Consider the following 20,945-nt stretch of genomic DNA (forward strand, 5'->3'; position numbering starts at 1 on the left):
GGTTAATTCATTGGTTAAGGATTAACAAGGTGCAAGAGTATGATAGGCAAGCAGTTGCCTTCTCGAATATAAGTTTAAATCAACCCCATTATGTGGGATGTAATTTCAGCTGCAGAGCCCCGCCTAGTGGGAAAGTAATTGTGCCATGACTTCAGGGACTCTCCTTAAAGTAAAACTACAAACCTGAGTCACACTGACACAAATGAGAGGTGGTTCATTCAGCCAGTCATTTTCACACAATCTTTTATAAGTCATGCAACATCTCCCATTGTGCAATCACATCAGTGTGAAAGCTGTTTAACCCTATGAAGTATTCAGAAAGAATTAGATGGAGGGACCAATTTTAAATGCCCACCTCTGGGCATATCAGCTTGACCGGGCACAGCAGGGTTTAAATGATCCAGGTTGGCATGCAGGTTCCTTAGAGGCTATGGCTCAGTAATGATAATCTATAATTAAGGTTTAAAGAACAATTGCTTTGTTTTTTTAAAGAAAGAAAGAGGCCTTTTATTTAAATAATCTATAGGAGTGTCGAATAACTCAGATGCATTTTTCACACCATAGAGCAGGGGTATTCAACTAAAATTCAACAAGGTCCAGTTAGAGAAAATCTCCCCATGCAAAGGTCCGGAACATCAAAATGTCTAACTTGCTTCATGAATTAGTGTGATATGTATTGAAGTGACCTGTAGCTTTATCAACGTCTGCATGTAATCAACAACTGACAGCCAATCAAATAAAGAAAGTACAATTAAAAAACAACAATATTTATTGTCAATTAACATTGAACTCTACAGATATACAGTAAATACTGTGGATATGTGTAATGTTCCTCTTGGGCTGCACTTAAAAATAAAATAGAGAAAATAAATAAAATAGCTTTTGAAAATGTGTGCATCTTAAAAGTGCTTAATTTTAGATAAATAAAATAAAGTGTAGCAGCAGCTTGAGTTTCCCTTTTTCTTTGTTAACCGTTTCACATCATGACTTAACAGTTTCAGCCGATTATAGAGCAATATCAGTCTTTACATATCATAAAAATTGAACAGTTTTAAAGTTTCTCTTTCTTTCCCTCTTATATTGCAGTCCCTCACTCACTTTTTTTTAATTCAGTGCGAGAATTGAGCTCGAACTTGTCCTGCCAGGAGTTTGTAAATCTGGGCTGAAATGGTGTCAGGGCCATTCTCATACACATGCAGGTGCTCATTGGTTACAGTGAGAACTATTCGAAGCAGAAAAAAAACAGCGTAATATACCATCTGACATCTGCCTGTGCTATAATGCTTCAATTAACTGGCTATTCTTTATAATATACTCAGATCAATAGGAGACAGAGATGTTAAGTTATAAATCAAGGGGTTTTATTATTATTTACTGCGGGGTGGGGAACCTTTTTCCTTTCAATTTTTACAACATCCTCCGAGGGTCGTACAAATTATTGAACTCAACCTCTGCTTAAAAAAACTAAAATCACAGCCCATTCATTTGGCCTTTCTTTCATGCTGTGCAAAGAAAAAGCAACCTCTTAATCCAGATATTTTACCATGACTCACGTATGCATGATGCATACGTGAGTCATGGTAAAATATCTGGATTAAGAGGTTGCTTTTTCTTTGCACAGCATGAAAGAAAGGCCAAATGAATGGGCTGTGATTTTAGTTNGACCTTACTTTTTGCGATAAACAACAAACAAATATAGTGTCTCAGACAAGAAGAGACAAAAGGCCAACAAGGCCAACAACGGAGAAAACTTACTACTTATGTGTGATGGCGGCGGACGACCATTCCTCTCAATAACGGTGAGTGCGTACGCGTCAAGTATGCACGAGCCGAGCCTAAACGCCACGCGCTTCAGCCGTTTATGTGTCCGCTCAGGCCGCTGCGTTGTCAGCCACAGCCGCAGCCGCTGAAGAGTCCACTGACCGGCCACATAGACCCGGAAATCAATGTTCCTACTGGAATAAAATAGTTGGAGTTTGTCTTCAGCAAACAAGTTGTCATAATAGGGTGAATTGCGAATTGTGAACAGATAAATCAAAACATTGTTTTTAGAAAGATTCTGGATTCAACCAGGCTGCCTGTCCATTGAAAACATGAACGAACAGGAGCTCTATAAACCGATGAGGTGAAATAGCCGTCCGTGTGTGTTCCATCTTCCTTTTATCTTTGTTCTCTCTCATGCACTGATTCGCTAGCTGAACAGCCAATCAGTGTTATCCCTTTGTCCGACTTCCGGTGGTGTTCCTGACGCTGATTCAACATGTTGAATCGGCAAGAAAAGGCGTCAGGTCGGCAGAAAAGACCCGACGGTGCGGCGCACACCACTCCGAATAGGGCGTGCCCACGCTCATGTTCGGCCCGACTCCCATTTACTGCCGATTTCGGGCCGGTGTATCTGGGCCTTTAGCCTGTAAACAGGGACAAAACAGAGTAGCCAGGAGAAAAAGTTAAAAAGTCACTAAAAGCAGTTTCTCAAAGTGGTGGGAAGGTAATGGCTGTTTACATACTACCTAGCATTCATCAAACAGAGAAGTCGTTTCTCCTCACAGGCAACTCAGTTGTTTTGCACTGAGTGGTCTGTTGACCATAAGGTGCAGTGCTACAGTAGCTGCACTTGCAGAGGAATCACAGCCGCACAACAAGAACTCTCTGAACCCTTTCCTCAGGCACAACTGTTTAAGTGTGTTGTGCACATGCTTTCTTCAAGTCAACATGTTTGCTAGCGTGTGGTATTTATGTGTAGAGCAGACATAAAATATGCGTCAAGTGTCACTTAAGTGCAGAGTTGCGGAAAATCTTCATGGGAGAAGAGACCCTCAAATTCCAAGTGCAGACTGGCCCACGAGCCTGGTCTGAAAAGAGCTAAACAAATGCACCAAAGTGAACTCTGCTCCGCATGACCCTTATTAACTCGTGTTGACCGACCTAATGTTATCCATTACACAACGAAGGGACCAAAGGAGCTCGAAATTACACAGGGGTTACTCTCCCCAAGTGATCAGTTTATTTTGGGAAATGTACTGTAACTTAATTGACCTTCTCTTTCTCAGAGTTATAATACGTTACAATACGATGCGATAAGACTTTAATTGTCAGATCAAGTCTGGTATTTGGCTTGCATCACAGCAGCTCTTTCTGTAACATCAACATGAACAAACATCAAGACATAATACATGGAAAAAAAACTAACATTTAACATCACAACCACTGAGAAAAACCCTTTAGCGTACATTTGATCTGGGATTTATTTAACATATGGGACCATATGATTTTCATTCAGTTCTATGAAATCTATTTATATGGTATGTGTCTACCATATCTAATTAGTTATTCCAGCTATTCCAGTCAGAGTATCATGCTTTGACCAGCAGCTGTACTCAGTGACAATTATTTCTTTGCAGCCACAACTAGTTCTCGCAGGCTGAGGCTGGAACTGAGGCCGTCCGTGCAGCTGCAAAGAGACCAAAGGCTGAAGCAGAGGATGAGGGGAAGGACTGCAGGCTGATTGGGAGGGGGGAGGAACACTTCACAGTGGGCTGGAGCTCCAATAGTTGAAGGGGTGAGCATCGTGAGTGAGACTGGCTGGGAAAAAGGCCAGATTTGATGCGAGAGAGCGGAGAAAAAGCGTGCACAAAATTGCATGCTTGGTTCTTTCTGTGAGGAAACACATATGTGAATGACCTGGGCTGACACTGATAAAGTTGAGGTTAACTTTTAACTCCTGATGAACTGATCAGATGTTGGGCTTGTCACATGGCTTTTTGGTCAGGTGGTACACAAGTTAAAAAGATAGAAGGTGGTCCAACATTTGAAATTGTATGTTTTTATATTGCAAACTTTATCGCAATGAAGGTAATGTTGCTGAACGTTAACTTTAATTAAGTTTTCACAATTTCTTCAGTTTATAAGTATATCATTGGAAATTCACAAGTTTAAGTGTGTGTGAAAGTTCCCCATGTGCTGAGTACCCTAAGCAATATCCCACATACATGTTGTGTTTCCTGTGTTGCCTGACTCTCTACTCTCCCTGTTATAGAAGGACTCCCTGTTTACCTCCACCCCTTGCTCTGGTCCAATCACAGCTCAAGCTGAAGAAGACATTCTGCTGAAACCGTCCATTCTTTGTGGATTTGAAGGCCGCAGAAAGTCAGATAGGGAGAGAGACTGAGTGTGAAATGAGCCAGAGAAAGAGAGGGAACTTGATTTAGTTTTCATAGGCTTTTTCTAAAGTCTCCTACGATTCCACCACACTATAGTGGTAGGGAATAACACTAAGGCATACTTTTTCATAGGTTCTTGAAATGTTTAAAATGTACTGGATAAAAAGAATGCAGTAAAATGATACACTGCAATACTTATTTCAAACACCAGAGGGCACAATAGTACACTTTCTTCAGTATCTGCTTTGTATGGACAAGAAACTTGATTTAATGGGTAAAGAAACATGAATCAGATGTTTTATACAAGAGATCACAGAATGGTGTATTTGTAGAAAATATGGGAATTACATGTTAAGGTTATTGTTGGTCATCAAAACTCAATTTATTTAAAGTTGAGGTGACGTGTTGAGGCTTGTGTGCTATCCAACAAAAAACACCAAATGAGTGAAAATCTTCTGAAAAACTGTTCGTGCCCTTGAGTTCTCAATCTGTACTGCAGGCTTTTGGTTACTAGACACCTCACTAAGACAAATGATGGTCTTAAATGGTCAGGAATTAACACAAAACTGATTTTGTACGAATTGGGCTTTTAAATGAGACAGCAACATTACATCTCATTTCATTTAGCTGACACTTTTATCCAAAGCGACTTACAATTACCGAGACATTCTCCCTGGAGAAATTAAGGGCTAAGTGCCTTACTCAAGGGCACACGAGTGGTGGTGTTCCAGGCGGGATTTGAATTCACAACCTTCCGATCTTCAGCCCACCTCACTATCCATTAGACTACCACTACCCCTATAATGAGTCATATATACAGAAATTATACATGTATATTTCTTAATAGGCTATACGTTTTTACACAAGCATTAAAAGACTAAATAAACCCAAAAGGCCTGGGCATACAGCTTCTCAGGGTTGCTATGGTGTCCAGTTATATTGTCTCTTAAAGGTGGGGTAGGTAATTTTGGAGAAACCAGCTCGAGTGGGCTAGAATTTGAAAATACACAACAGGGAAAAATCTGCCACTTCCTTACAGAGCCCCTCCTCCAACACACACAAACACGCACATGACCAATGAGGGCACGAGATAAGTTTGTGCACAGATGGAAGGCTGACAGGCAGGTAGGCCATCCAGTTATTTTAGCCTGGCCGGCTAAAATGATTGGTTGTGCTTTTTACAGCGCCACGACTTCCACAGATGAAATGTTTTTATGTATTTATTGTCAAAGCATTTAATATATTCATTGCTATCGGGATGTTAAGAGCATTCCATGGAATATAACAAAAAGTGTTTCTGAAATAAATTACATACCCCACCTTTAAGTGTCAGCATTTTTGCACTGTGTTGACACTTCTCCACATTTGTATGTACATTCTTGTTTCAAAGTTTAAGTTTTTCAGCACACCAGCTACAGCTCAGTCACAGCAGCTGCATCGCAACAGGTGAACACAAATTTTAGATACCCATAAAGTTAAAAGAGGTTTGATCAAACAACTTGTAGTTCACTGTAATAAAGCAGCTGCACGGCTTTTCATTACATCTTGTTAAGAATACATGTAGAACTCTATAGAAGGTGTACATCAACGTTTCACCTTCTTCTTATAATCACACAGCTTGACTCCAAAGAAACCTCTTGAATGTGCATAGAAAGATAATCACATAGGAAACATAAAATAATACTCTCTTTACATCCTTTTGTACATGTTCTATATTAAAAATCACTATTATAGGATTATGAAGAGCACTATTGAGGAATGAACCTTTAAAACTGAGTTAGCTGTTGCCTGTTGTTTGTTAGCAACCACTGATGTGTTATCCAAACACAATTCATTAATCGCCATCACCAAAGCGTTGTGTTGATTCTGGCTAAACAAACTGCAGTGTAATGCTGTTGATGTTAGGTTGATGTGCTTGATCTGATTTTAGTGCATGCTGCTGCCTTTAAGGTTGTTACTTGTGTCTTCAAGTTGATTAATATGTTGAGATAAGTAGAAGAGGATTTTGTCGGATAAACAAAATTCGATAAGCAAGACTCAAAATATTTGTAAAGCATGTGGTGAGCCAAAAGTAAAAAGTCCACAAAATCACCATATATGATGATCCCTTTGGGTGTTTATGTCTACACGTGTGAGTCACACACAGACTGCTTTTGTTTATGCATTAAATTAAACACAGTAATTATCCATCATGATGAAAATATGTTTTTCCTGAAAGGAGATATACGAGTTTTTTCTGTGTCTATTTCTGAAGCCTTAAATCCTGCACAGCTTGTCCCAGCAAGGTCTGTTTGAGTGAATAACCCGGCTCGTGTCACCTTTATGTCATTCTTTATTTGTGTTTCATTTGAGTTGGCTGTGACCTCATTTACAACATCAAACTCTATAATAGAAACGCAATACTGCTGTGAAAACCCCCCAAAAACTAAAATAGAAATAATGGATTATCCTCGTTTATTTTTGAAATCCCTGTGACCACACTGCTGCCTGCTGTATGCTCACGTTTACCTCACTGGACTGAAGTATATACATTATATATATAGTAGTTAGTTCAACCAAAGTCAATACATGGTCAAAGTTGAAAAGACAAAACGACTTACACTGAACAATAATAACTCCATCTACAAAACATTTACATTTTCATGTTTAAGATGTTCTTTTTAACTACTTTATTTTCCCAAACAATCATTATACAAAATGGATTGCTCACAACATTTCCACAAATAAACACCACAACTCAGACTTAAGTTTTAGAAACAGTGCATATATATTTAAAGCCCTACTGCAATTAACACAATTATACCAGCAATTATACCAGCCCTTATTTTCAGAGTCAAATACATATCTGTGCACGCACCAGGAAAGGCATCATGGCATTATTTCTGCAAAGAGAGTGTAACTTCCTCCCCACAGCCACTAACCATCAAAACCAATCCTCTCTCAGTGTCTCTTGGGTCCTGTCTGTGTTTCCCATGGAGTGGCCCTGCAGCTCAGAGCATCTTCCTCCTGAGACCGGAGCGCTGTGGTCACCACACATTCATCTATTTACATACTCCTCTGCCTCCCACAGTGTTCTCACCAGGAGGACACACACAGACAGATCTGGTGTGCAAAGAGGAAGTCCTGAAGGCAGGCCCGACCAAATGACACAGTGGCTGGGCCGCGGTGGAGGAGCAAGGCCCCGTGTGAGCGAAGAGACAAACTGTAGGGTACGAAGTCTCAGGCTGTGAAGAATGTCAGGAGGGCAGCGTGAAGAGCTGCACTCAACAAACTCCCACTGCAGCATCCCACAGAGGAAATTAGAGCTGGTGTTAACAGGCTGGGGAGAGGAGTTGCTGTTTAAGGGTTTTGTATATGGTCTTGTATAAAAAATAACAGAAACAGCATGCAGTGAGAACGCAGTAAACCAATGTGGTAAAACTCATAATGATGGACTTGCTCAGTCACACACACAGTACAAATATGGTTTGGCAAACCTATAACAAACTTCAAGATGCATGTCAAACACATGAAGTAATCACAATTAGAACCTCATCAATGTGACACTTTGTGGGGTCTTTGCTTATAACATCATTATTTATAGTCTCAACAAAAAATGTACAGCTTGATCTTCACCAAATTGTGAATTACTGCAGGGATATTGGACTATACTATGAAATATAACATAACAAGCTAACTGAACTGATATTGTAGTGGTAACAAAGAATAAAAACGACATTGATGACCGTGCGAAAATATGTGTCTGGCACAAGCTGTATTATTTAGTCATAGTATACCGTGTGTTAGATTAAAGTTCAATTAAAAACTGCAAGACCCCAAAAAGACAAGAACGGAGAATCTCTACACCAGATTACTACGTTATATTTGTAAATCAGAACAAAAGTCACTAAATAGAGCAGGTAAAAAGATATTCAGTCTTCTCGGGTCTAACTTTAAGGGTGTATTTGATATGAAGGTAAGACTAATTACAGGACATTTCATTCGAATGGGTAGCTTACAGAGCTTGCCAGAAGGCTTAAATAACAATAAATAAGAAACACCAGCATGGGTAATTTAGGGCATTAATGATTTTTTTTAAAGGCTAAAAAAGGTTCAAGAGGAAGAGAAACAAATAGAGGAGCGAGAAGGATAAAGGAGTACGTTTTTAAGATTTCATTTTTAGTAGAAGAGTTTACCAGTTTATTCAGATTTAAAGTAAGTCCTCTTCAGCTGCAGTATTTGAATTACATTTTGTGATTTTGCTGCTTCATGTTTTTAGTTTGGACTCTTGGATCTGTAAGCCGACTGCTTTATGATTTAAACCAGACTTATAGACAAGGAGGAATATTTTAAACATTATTCCAAAACACACCAGAGGCCAATGCAGAGAGCTGAAAAGACTATTGTTTCCATTCTGCACAAAATAAAAGCATGAATATGTTTAACAAACCTGTCTGTAAGGATATTCTGATATTCCAAGTGACTCTAAACAGATTCTATATGGACTTCCTCCAGAAATGTATCACTGTCAACATTTGACCATTGCTTACAAGCCACACACATCCTTCAAAACATGCAGTTAGGGCCCAGTGACATTCACTGTGTGGTTAATGTCTGTAGCTCAAGAAGAAATAACACAGTTTATTTTCTACAGGAGACACAGTTTAGGATTTTAAAATGTTTCTGGAGCCTCACTTGAAGAAAAATAATGAAGTGTGTTCTCTTGTTACTTAGTGCTGCCTAATGAAGCTAAACAAAGCTACAGTGGAGACACTACTGTTTTAGATCCAAAGCCATCAAAACACATGGACATGAAAAATAATAATAATTAAATACAAATTCAAGAACCTATACCTGGCATTGTTTAAAGAGTTAATCAGGTCAAATCATTCATATTTAAAGGATGTTGCTTTGAAGTTTTTCAGAATCTTACTTTTGCCTTTGACCTGTGAGAAAATGCATTGTCAGCTTACTTATAAGTAGGCAACACTGGAAAAAAAGGAGAACTTGAAACTGAGAAAAAGCTGAAAAAAAAGCGTGACTAAATTAGCCTGGATAAGTTTCATGGAGTTTTTGGGAAGTCGCGTTTCAGGAAGTCGTCATCATCTTTGACATCATCTTCGCAACTTGTATTCTTCTTTCTCTCTGACAAACGGAGTGGGGGAAGGGAGAAGTGCGAGGGAGGAGAGAAGGGGAGAAAGGGCGACGTCAGACGGTGGTGGGATGGCTCTATGTGAGGGGAGAAGGAAAGAGAAAACGTCCTGAAGAAAGGAGCCTGGAGTGAGTGAGCGCTGGGCTGCACCGGGAACACAGCAGCGGTTCAAAACAGAGGACGGCTCCTTCACGTCGGCTGCAACATCACACCACGTCGGCTCTGTGAGTAGAAGACAATGCGATGAGCAAACACAATGTAGCTCTTTTACGTTAAGATTTCACACATCTCCTTTTTGGCTGGTAGATTCAACTCGTGTTTCTGAAAGTGTCATTTACGAAATGGTATTTTTTCTGATTGGCATACTCAATGCAAGAAGTCTAGCTGACGTTCAAGTTATTCTAACTGTCAGAGCACCTACTTTAAACTTTTTTCTCAGTCAAGCTCCTCTTTGCATATCTATGTATTCCCAACTGTTATGGAGAAAGTGTGCATGCTTCATTGATTCAGATGCTGAAGCAGCCACCTACATACAATTTGAATGGAGGTAGTTGATGAATGTGGATTTGGAGAAAGTGACATTTCTACAACTTGGTGTTCAGGGACACCATCTTGCAGCATTTGACACCACAGCACAGTAGCAATTAGAGAAATCTCCTCCACTAGAACCTTAACTATAGCATTTTTTTGTTATTATTACTTAATCCACCTTTCACATGTCCATGCAACAGCCTTTTTGCTCTAAGTTGCTCTTTCCACCACACAAGGCCATGTCCTTGAGGTGCAGGGAGGAGGTCAATCTGTGTGAGAGCCACCATGGAGCTCTCTGCCTGACACACACTGCACTGAGAGGGGAAGTGGTGCAACATCATAAACCAAACAAAACCAGGAAAAGGTTCAGTGTTTATACTAGCTGAGTTCAAGGACAAACTAAAGTGACACGATGAGAGGAGGGAATTATCACCACCCATTCAGTGCTATTACACTTCTATACTGTTACAAATCAGAGTTTTTGTATTAAATATAATACATTCCAGGACTGATTTTATGATGAAATTGTGCTGTATATTATCTAAGTGGGATTGCTCTCACCTGCCTCCTTTTCCTAGAATTAGTTTTGACAAGCGCAAACTTGTCAATGCTAAATGGATGGAGGGAGGTTTTATTCAAAAGTGAAAAGAAAAATGTTGATGCTTTAAAAACTGTCTTGTGGCTATATGTCAAATGGATTTATAGAGATTTTTACCAGATATAGAAAACATTGATTACTATGCCTCTTCTGTGATTTATTTCGTCCCCTGTATTTGGAACATCAGCAGAAAGTTAATGAAGAAGAATCCATGAAGAACTTGACCGTGATTTATGATTAGAACTACCAGAGAATTAAAGACTCCTTGTATGTTATAATATGTATTACTCATTGGCAGTTCTTCACATTGTTGCTTAGTTTCTTACTAGTTATTTGAAGTTTTAGGTTACTTGATGAATTTCCTATCTTCTAGGACACTACTGTCCCTCTCCATCTTGCAATTTTGAAATGATCTGTCATGGATCCTGAAGTTCAGTTTTTTCAGACTAAGAAGTACTTTTCATTAGAGGTACACTGATCTTCTGCACGTTTTTATATTGTATGGAAACCAGCAGCTACCAGTATAAGCAACTTTAAGTTAGTAATTATTCAACATTAACCAAAACACCTGTGAGGTCCTTCAAACATCACTAAGGAACAGTATAGAGTTCTTAAGAAAAATAAGAAGTGAAAAGTTGGCATCCATCATCTTAAAAACAAGTAAGAAAAGACGATGGGCTATAGCAAGGCCATGTAATTCCTGTTTTTGTGTCAGTGAAATGCGAGGGTCACTCAGGGGCTTTGCTGCAGAGTCAGTGCGGGGAGTGAGGGGCCGGGGTGTTGCGCAGATTGAATAGGTTAGGGGCCACAGCGACCTGCCTTTGAGAATGAGGGAGTGCATTCGGGGCCAACGGTGGCATGTCTTTGAGAGCTGAAGAGTGCGTGAGGGGGCCGGCGTCGGCATGTCTTTGTGCAGCCTTTGTTTAAGTTGAGTGGCACCAGATGAAGTGGGCCGATTTTATTCAGGCTTTTTGGCACAAACACATGCACACAAACAGGCTTGGCTGATACTTTCCTCTAGGGAAGTCGTGCGTTTTGATGCGATTTTAGCTTGGACAAGTGAGCACAGGATGGCAGCTTTCACAGTTTATGGCTGTATATTTATTTATATGTTTGTGCGTCAGTAAAGTGGGTTGTATTGTTTCAGCACACTGGTGGAGGGCTCATCACTTGTTGTGTACATTTCTACAGACCCCTTTTGTCATCGAAAACCTCAAGCCACCTCGTTGTATTTGAAAGCTGAAACTTCTGCCATGTCTTTAATCTCAATACACAGTCAAAGAATAACAACTAATGGCTTTAAGCATCTTGAATTGTTTTATAGTGTTTAATCTGGGTCTGTTAAATACATCCAAACTAACTCCAGAGCAAACAAATATGCTTTTGATGGCTGCAATCACTCACAGAAGTTATGAGACACACAACTTGTGGTAAGTGTTTATCCATGGGAAGCATTTTCCCTCTTGCAACTCTTTTATTCGCCGTTTATGGAGGGCTACCAAAGCAGTGGCTCACATGGTTATGCTTAGCAAGAACGAGCTCTTTAGGATAGCAGCTTGAGTTGTCTCACATTATCTGGGAAAATTGAGAGAGCTAAACGTATCTCTGTCTGTTTGTTGTGTTTTGCAAGACTCTTTTGTCTTCTGTCCTCTGTGTGTAGCACACTGTGAGAGCAGCTGGATGTTTGCCACCTTAAGGCTTCGGTGTGACAATCAAAGGGATGTACAACTCATTAGTTCCTCATGCAAGTTCCATCCTTTTGTTCGAAAGGCTTTGTTCTCTCTACTTCTGATGGTTTGGGTTTCTTAAGTTCACAGATCTACTTTCACACTGCTAAGGGCAACTGAAGCACATTGTTGATCTGTTGTTGTTCAGCAGGTATAAATGAGATTTCATGAGGCATTTCTGCAGGGTATGGGCGTCTCTATTCGGACTGGTGTTATGGCTTGCCTGTTCTTACATCATCCACTCTGCCATGCCAGCACAGATACTTTATAAGGAATGGGAAGCCTTCCCTTTCCAATGACTATGACATTTATTGAGATATTGAGAGTTGAGTGTGTAATGGGTGTGTGGGAGGTTCAGTATTCAAGCTACATTGCTTCATTCTCCCTCACTCCACCTGGAGCTCAACGGCATTCTTTTATGAAAGAGGGATATGTTTGGTCCTGCCCAACTCTGACTGTTTCATATCTCTTAGGTTTTTGGATTCTTGGAGATACTGATGGAAATGAAACCCTCAGTGGCCTGTGATTTCCTCACCATACACATTTTGTTTGTGTAGCTGTGTGTAGCCTGAAGATGGTGAAGCAGCCTCTTATGTGGTTTTGGTTTGAGGGCCTTCCTCCTGGCTGGTCCAGATGCATGACCAGAGCAGACCAGCTTGGGGAACAGATTGCCTTGGTTTGAGGTCTCTGGTACAGGATCTGTGCGTCAAGAGAAAATGAGCTAATCGAGTCCTCCCAGCCCAGATCAACTGGGGGGTCATCGGATCTGGGCGGTGGATCTAACAGCTTGAATACATTTTCCTAAACAGGGACACGCTCTTGCCATTATAGAGAAACAAAAGAATTTCCATCATCTCTCAGAATTGTTTTATTTTTGTAAATCAATGGAGTTGTTTATCTCAAACTCTGTGTCTCACCTCTTTGAAGAACAATCTGGGTCAACTGAGCTTCAGATCTCTGCACCACCCACCTTCAGTCCTCATTCACTTTCACTCTCAAGAGCACGCTACAGTGGCCCCTCATTACCTCAGCACATTGGCATGCTACCAGAGCTTTTGCTGATATCTCAGACCAATTACTCTAGATTTACTACTCAGTGGGCTCCTTTAACCAACGGCCAACCGACTGACCCTTATATGCTTTGAGGCTTTGAAAGGGCTCCACTCAAACTGACGCTTCATTAGTAGACATGTTATTGAGCATATACTGTAGGGCTGCCTGGCCAAAAAGTTTTCACAGCCACACCTGTAGTCCACATGGCTGGCTGCTGGCCCGTGGTTTGTATTTTTTGTGAATTCCAAAAGAGGAAGTTTGTCTCATAGCAGCAAGGACACTGTTCATGTTGGCCGGCTCAATTAAGGTTTGGAGAACTGTGTGTAAGTTGGCTCCAGGCCTTCACTACATGAATATAATCCTGTGTGGCAGCACTTGGGTTTTTGTCAGGACATGAAAACAGTGTGGGAATCTTTATACAGTCTATGGTGGGAATGAGCCGGTCCAGATCAGATGCAGAACCACATTACTCCTTTCATCTTGTATAGTATCTACTGTATCATCAGTTAACTAAGCATCGTGGAGGATTCATGAAAGATACACAAGACCCCATGACCTGTCAGTGTTAGTGATAATGCATATCTATGTCGGTGTCTCCACAGGCACATGGAGAGCTGCAGTAAAAAAGATCTGACAGTTCTTTAAGATACATATCTATCAAAAGCAACTTGGAGGCCGAGACCTCTCACCCACAGCGCCTTGATCGCGGGGTTATGAATAAGTCATAATTGTGATGTGAAGTGTAAAACACTCCTCCCTCAGCGCTCACTTAAACACACAAAAAGACTTGACTTTACCAAGGAAGTGCTGTTCAAGCACTTTCCCAGAAGTCTGTTTAACAACCAGCAAACAAGCGGAAAGTATTCATCACTTTCAGGATGTAGTGACCTTTCTGCTCGCTTAATGACAAAGCAGCATGCACCCTAACACACACATACACACATGCAAGCATGCAAAAACATACACACAAGCAAATCACCAGATTTCTCAAACTCAAATGATTTTAACACCAAAAAGTGCTAAAGATGTATTCATATTTAGATGATCAGCTAATATATAGCATTTAAACACAACTGATCCTTTAAATAGAAAATAAATATGTTAATTGGGTTATGAAGGTGTTAGAATCATAATGTTCATCCTCGAAGACAACATACTTCATCTAAATTCTCTGCTCTTTGCCCCACTAATACAAATAAAAAGTACCTTCCTGTTTCCCCCTTCCTCTGAGTGCAGTCCTCTGTGAGACTACAGAGAGCCGTGATGAGGTATGAGTGAAGATATTTCCTGTAAGTACTGGGGGAGATCACACACTGTGCCTTCTGACTACCTTGACAAGGCATGTTTAGGCTCCATCCCGGTAGTTTAAAGAGGCAGAACTGCTAATTTGAGGGCATTGTAGTCTCAACCGAGAGCACCATGCCCAGCCTGGAGGGGCTATAATCTGCTGTAAACAGAAGACTCAACGTTCACTGAGAATCCAAAACTGTTCACAGTGTGGCTAAAAAACTAAAACCCATTCAAACAAACATAGGCATTTACACACATATGTTTATTCAGGATGCACACACACAACATCAGTAATTGCTGTAATGCTAAGGTTTGCTTTAAATAGTGCTAAAAGACGGCCGGGCAGAGTGAGAGCTGTTGTTGAAACCATTGAAACTTCTGCTGAATGGAAACTTTGATGACAATAAGGACAGCTATGATTTTGAGAGGAGGCCTGGAATGGACTAGAATAGAATAGGGCACACCCCAAACCACCCTCAAACACATAAACACAGTTCAAATATGAACATCTGATTATATTTCTTGTTGCTGTCATTCCTGGAAGTAGAAACACAAACGCAAACATGTTTCTTCAGAACATTTTTTTATAAGTTTGGTGGAAACTTGCTAGAAAATTCAGATTGAAAGACTTTTTAGCAGTTTATCATGAAATACAACAATGCTTCCTGTTTGCTTCCTGCTTGTTACAGCCGTTGCCTTTGTAGGCCGATAATAATGTCGTTGTAGTGTCTTACATGTCTGCTATAACATTCAGCTCAGTTGAAACTGAAATGTACCTCAGTTTATCTTCAAGCTGGGTAATTATATGTAGACAGTGTATTCTGGCTGAGGGTTCTTGAAATCTTGAATTAGGATGCAAAATTGTAGAATGAGAATAAAGCAATGTTAAGCAGAGACGTTCCTGTGATATTCTGCTTGAGCAAAGTAGATGGTAAGATACAAACTTGACGGTGAATGTTAGATGGGCATCAATATCAAATTCAAGACAAAGCAAACTGGGAGCACAACAAACCTGTCACAACTACAGCAGAACTCCTTGAAAACACAACCGTGAAGTGCAGACATGAGTAAATCTCGCTGAACTGAGTTATGCCCGCATCTTAAGTGTTTCACATCTCATACCTTAGCTCTTTAGATGTTGTCATGCCTGTGACTCTGTTTTGCTGGTTTCTACTCGACCCCGGCCTCAGATGAATCAGTCAGACTTTTAGCTGCATGAGATAATGCTCCTAGTTTGAGGCCGGGGAATTGTGACTCAGATCATATCAGACAACATGCAGGATAGTGTTCATTCCCTGCAGATGTAGTGGGATGATTTACCATCCTGACTGGAGGCGTGCACGTTATGGATAACCTAATACCACATTCATTCCCCTCAGGTCACCAGACTGACTTTTAATTAAAGTTTTTGGACAGAAGTTTTCATCACCAACATAATGACACATTCAGTTAGAATGAGAGCATTAACATGATAACAGTCAACTCATCTGTTTAGCTGCCCTTCACTTTTAATGTGAAAGCTTTGAAGAATTTCTTTCATTTTATAGTTAACAGCAATTTCTCTTTCTAGAAAAAATATCCTGTTACAAACCTCACTGTCAGCAGTTGAAAGGGAGCTTTACTTCAGTAGGAAGAGCTGTTTCCCCCCATGGGACAATCGATCGACAAAACAGAGCTTTGTTGGTGGAATTGAGAATATGGACAACATCATCTAATTACAGAGCAGGAAAGATAGCTAAATCCATGCGGAGCAGAATACATCAGTACATCATCACAGATTTTTTACTGCATCCTCTGTTACAAAATAATTATGCTCATGCTGATGGGAACGTCACAAGACAAAGTAATCCTCAACTAATAACAGGAACAATCCTCAAATGAGATTAAACAAATAGACATTTTGCTGTGGTAATCATTGAATTAGATTCTATAGATACTACTAGAGCTATAACAGCAGAGTCAACCTTGCTGTGTTTAAACCCAGATCCCACACACTTTCCTGTGTGTTTGATAATGCTGGATGATGACATCAGAGGGTTTCTTAGAAAGCCTCGGTGCTCCCATGAGACCATAGCTGTGTCGAGGCCAGTTTACTCACGGCAACTGTATCATAACATAGCAACAGTATCACAGTCACTCTGATTGGGACTCATTTACGCTCACTCAAATACACAGACTTCCACCCTGAATCAAATTCAGACACACATGCAGCATTGAGCACTCAAGTCATCTGTTACAAGTTATAGTTTTTTTTGTAATCAAGTATTGATTGCTGTTGAATAAAGAACAAAGACATTTGATTTTGATGCAGACTGTAATTTGAATTGTGAACTCCAGTTGGTGTGACGTGTGTGCTTGCCCCTGCATTTAGGATCTGGCATGTTACCCTGTGTGTTACTGTGAAATGTGACATGCTGTAACAGAGCTCGGCGCTGATCTGTGCTGACAGCTGCTCAGTTGCAAAACACACAAGGCTCCTGTCATTTTACAGATACAATCAATGACTCAAAGGCCAGTAGTCACAAGTAAAATGAAGACAGTATAAACTTGCAGTTTTGTGTATGATTCATCGTCCAACAGACATCTGAAAGTGTTGCTCATGCTACACTCACAGCTGGCTGAATATGAAGTAGCTTACCATGGGAAGACATTAAACATCCTGTAGGACAAACACGAGGGAGTTTGATGATTCATGGTGGATGGGAAATCATTTGCTGTTCACCCTTCTTATCGTGTAAGGCATTTCTCCCCCTTATCCCCCCTTTTTATGTTTACAGATTCTGCTTGTGTCTGACCACCTTGTGTCTCTGTGTCTATAGGTGTGCTTTCTCAAACGTTACCATGGCTGAGGGAAGCTGCTTCGGTGCGTTGTAGCTGTTTGCGATGACCAGACCTTGCCTCATTAAAGAAGAAGAAGAGGCGAGAGCAAACAATACCGACTGAGAGGAGGAAAAACATCTGCTCAGAGAGGATAAGAACAGAACAGGGAACCTACTGGAACCTTCTCTTTGTAGTAAAGGAATTTAAACTCCCCAGTATCAGTCAGTTGAAGGGTTCAAGAATTATATATTTTTTTACTTTGTGACCATCTCAGAAAGAGTGAGCATCATGTGCCATGTTATTGTAACCTGCCGCTCTATGCTCTGGACACTACTCAGCATTGTGGTGGCCTTTGCTGAGCTTATTGCCTTCATGAGCCCTGATTGGCTGCTGGGATCCCCCCGCTCGGACTCTAGTGCGAGCGGGGCGGGCGTGGACTCGGGGGAGTACCGGCCGTCTCTCGGCATGTACAGTCGCTGCCTTCGTGTCGGGGCCCGGGGAATTGGGGTGAGCTGCGGGCCCTACGCTCGGACATTTGGAGAAGTGGCCAGCGGCTTCTGGCAGGCGGCCATGTTGTTTCTGGCAGCAGGGATCTTAGTTCTAGCAGGAGTCGCCTGTATCTCCATCTTCAGCCTGTGCTTCCAGAGCATCCTGAAGAAGAGCATATTCAACATCTGTGGACTGCTCCAGGCTATCGGAGGTGAGATGTCCGTTTGAGTTTATGTTTTTCATCAACTTCTTCAAGTGTTCATTAGGAGTTGACATGAAAGATTTGAATGAGATAAAGAGATATCCGACCACAGGGCCAACAGGAAACCTACAATAATATACATTATTTGTATATACTGCAAACAACTTAAGTATTTTGCAATATATCTTAATTTCAGACATTTAATTATTGTGTCCTTCTTAAAAAAGGCTGGTGGACTATGTGAACACAAAATACAATGGAAATATGTCTGATATCATGTATTTTTATAATTTTATAATAATGTTGTCACCAAACTGAATGAAAACTATTTCCAGACAAAACAAGATGAGGATCTCAGATCAGACTTCTGCAATATAAAGATGTGATGTCAAACAAAAATCTGGATCAAAATTATCAAATATTTTGTGTTGGTTAAGTAAATTAGAAGTTAAAAAAGAAATAGATTGGAAGTTGCTACAATAATCCTACCTGTATTTTTCAGTGACTGATCTCAGCAAATGTAGGGAAGAGCCATCGAGAAACTCAAAATGCTGAGCAGCTGGATTGCATTTATCGTTGCTAATGCTAATAGTCTAGGATCCCGGACACAGAGTTTATAGTGGTTACATGTCTATACAAGCCTATGATGGTTGTATTATCATGCCTAGCCTTCAGGGAATGCTTGTGTTGTTATTAAGTTTACAAGTTGAAACATCTACGTTCATAAATTGGCATCATCTAGTTGCGTTCCTTCAAAATGTTCCTAGTTGTAGGTTGGATATTCCAACCAAACCTCTCCAAGTCTCCTTCATATTTCTACAACAATGGCCACAGGTGTGTTTGATTGCTCATGTCTGTCAAGTAGGTAATCTATCATTATGTGACATGTGGTCAAATGGGGTCTTTCCTGTCAACACAAATCAAGTGCTTGTCAGCTGAAAAATACATGTATTCTTTCCCAGAGTTGAGTCACCATGTTCCCAGCTGCACTGTGATCTGTTTGTGCTTTCTTCCCCGATGTTTACGTGTACGTGACTAAACAACTGGTCTCATCCTCTGCTATGCTTCCAGGCCTGTTGCTGATGGTGGGCCTCATGCTGTACCCTGCTGGTTGGGGATCAGAGAAGGTGATCAGCTACTGTGGCGCTGAGGCCTTGCCCTTTAGGCCGGCCCTCTGTTCCCTAGGCTGGGCCTTCTACGCCGCGATAGGAGGAACGCTGGGGTCCTTCCTGTGTGCCGTTTTGTCTGCACAGGCTGAGATTGCCACTTCCAGCGACAAGGTCCAGGAGGAGATTGAAGAAGGGAAGAGTCTAATCTGCCTGCTCTGAGCCTTCAAACAACCTGGGGAAACCATCCTTGGTGTCTTTTCTCTTTTACACACATTTTTAGATCTCAGTGGAGGAGAACAGACATTTCTTTCTGCAATTTTCTTTATGATGAGATCGCTGGTTGTTGAAAAGATCGAAGCCCTGAAAACAAAATGTTAATATGCAGATCACGCTACCAATATCATCCTACCTAATGATAAACATGGACAAAGTAAAACGTATATTTCCCTTCTACAGCTGCAGGTTGAACTGCCAAAAATGCTCTTGTACAGCAGCAGGCTAAAGAACATTACCTGCAGACGTATCCAATGTTTTTGAACAAGATAGTGTTTATTTTTCTAATGATCTTTGCCATAAACAAACCACTGTACTGGAGAAGCAGGAGATTAGTTAAATAAATCGGTAGTCGATGAGTCATTAGCATTTTTGTGGACAGGTTAATGACTACAAGTCAGTGCGTATGTTTATAATGTCCTTATAATGTTCATTCACACGGTTCACCTGCAAAACGTAACAAACCACTGAATACTAGCAGATGTGTCCATTTAGACTCCCAACAAGGACTTGGGAGTGTGTGTGTGTGTGTGTGTGTGTGTGTGTGTGTGTGTGTGTGTGTGTGTGTGTGTGTGTGTGTGTGTGTGTGTGTGTGTGTGTGTGTGTGTGTGTGTGTGTCAGACATTTACTGTTTTGTTTTCTAAACTTCTTTATTATCTGATTGTGTGGCACAGCAGGACTCTCTAACTTTCCATATGCCACTTAAGGGATCATTCACTTTAAAGGTGGTTTCCCTATTAAATGGATTGTTTGTGGGTCTCTAGAAGCTTATTAACTTGCAGTGTGTGAACAGAACCGAGACTCGCCATGTGTTTTTCTATGGTGGACTTTCATGAGGAGATGTTTGCTCAAAGCGAGATAAAGGCTGCACCAGAGATTATCACAGGTTACCTTACGACACAGCACACAGACGAGATCTGGTTTGTAAATATGCCCAAAGAACCGGTTACATTTTAAAAAGGCTTTGTTGAGCTTTTGCTAAATGAATGTAAATGAATGGGTTTTCAGTGATGCTTTGATTAGGGCAGACCTCTCTGTTTTGTTTGGTACTTTTGGAGATCAGAGTATTGTATTTTGCACTTGGTTCTCAATTCATTTAAAATTGCTTCATAACTTTCCTAACCCTGCTTCATCAAGTTGCTGTAAATGTAACATCATGTGATCACTTTTATTATTTGTAGATAAGATGTGCAATAATTCAACTATATTGTGTCTGCTTTGAGAGAGAGTGGACTGAGAGGATGAGACGTTTCTAGTCTGTCTGTGCTAAAATGTATATGTTGACTGTACTCTGTTTTGTTACATTAACAAAAGGGTAACAGCATCCGTGGCACATTGTATAAAGCTGCATGTATGAGAGGTTGATATGTGTGAGAGATCTGTCTGTACTTTGTACTCAAATAAACCAGGCCTTCTTTAAATATATCTGTGATGAGTTTTAAAACATGTATTTTTCTCTCAGTTCCTTTTTTCATGTTGCTTCCCTTTTAAATCAAGCTAAGGAAACACTGACACCTAGAGACGAAGAGTAGACGGAACAGAACATTTGAATTAGAGGATTT

The 20,945-nt window shown here is 40.6% G+C and overlaps 1 protein-coding gene across 1 annotated transcript; it reads left to right on the top strand.

Annotated features, from left to right (window-relative positions):
* The first annotated feature begins 9,339 nt into the window (after nucleotides 1-9,339).
* On the top strand, nucleotides 9,340-20,806 carry LOC104948667 (lipoma HMGIC fusion partner-like 2 protein). Its single transcript, XM_010774890.1, has 3 exons — nucleotides 9,340-9,515; nucleotides 17,310-18,010; nucleotides 19,073-20,806. Exons 2-3 carry the CDS (start codon nucleotides 17,599-17,601, stop codon nucleotides 19,327-19,329), a joined length of 669 nt encoding a protein of 222 aa, XP_010773192.1. The 5' UTR covers nucleotides 9,340-9,515; nucleotides 17,310-17,598; the 3' UTR covers nucleotides 19,330-20,806.
* Nucleotides 20,807-20,945: the final 139 nt, after the last annotated feature.

This window comes from Notothenia coriiceps, unplaced genomic scaffold, assembly GCF_000735185.1.
Source record: "Notothenia coriiceps isolate Sejong01 unplaced genomic scaffold, NC01 NC01_scaffold00014819, whole genome shotgun sequence".
Taxonomy (NCBI): Eukaryota; Metazoa; Chordata; class Actinopteri; order Perciformes; family Nototheniidae; genus Notothenia; species Notothenia coriiceps.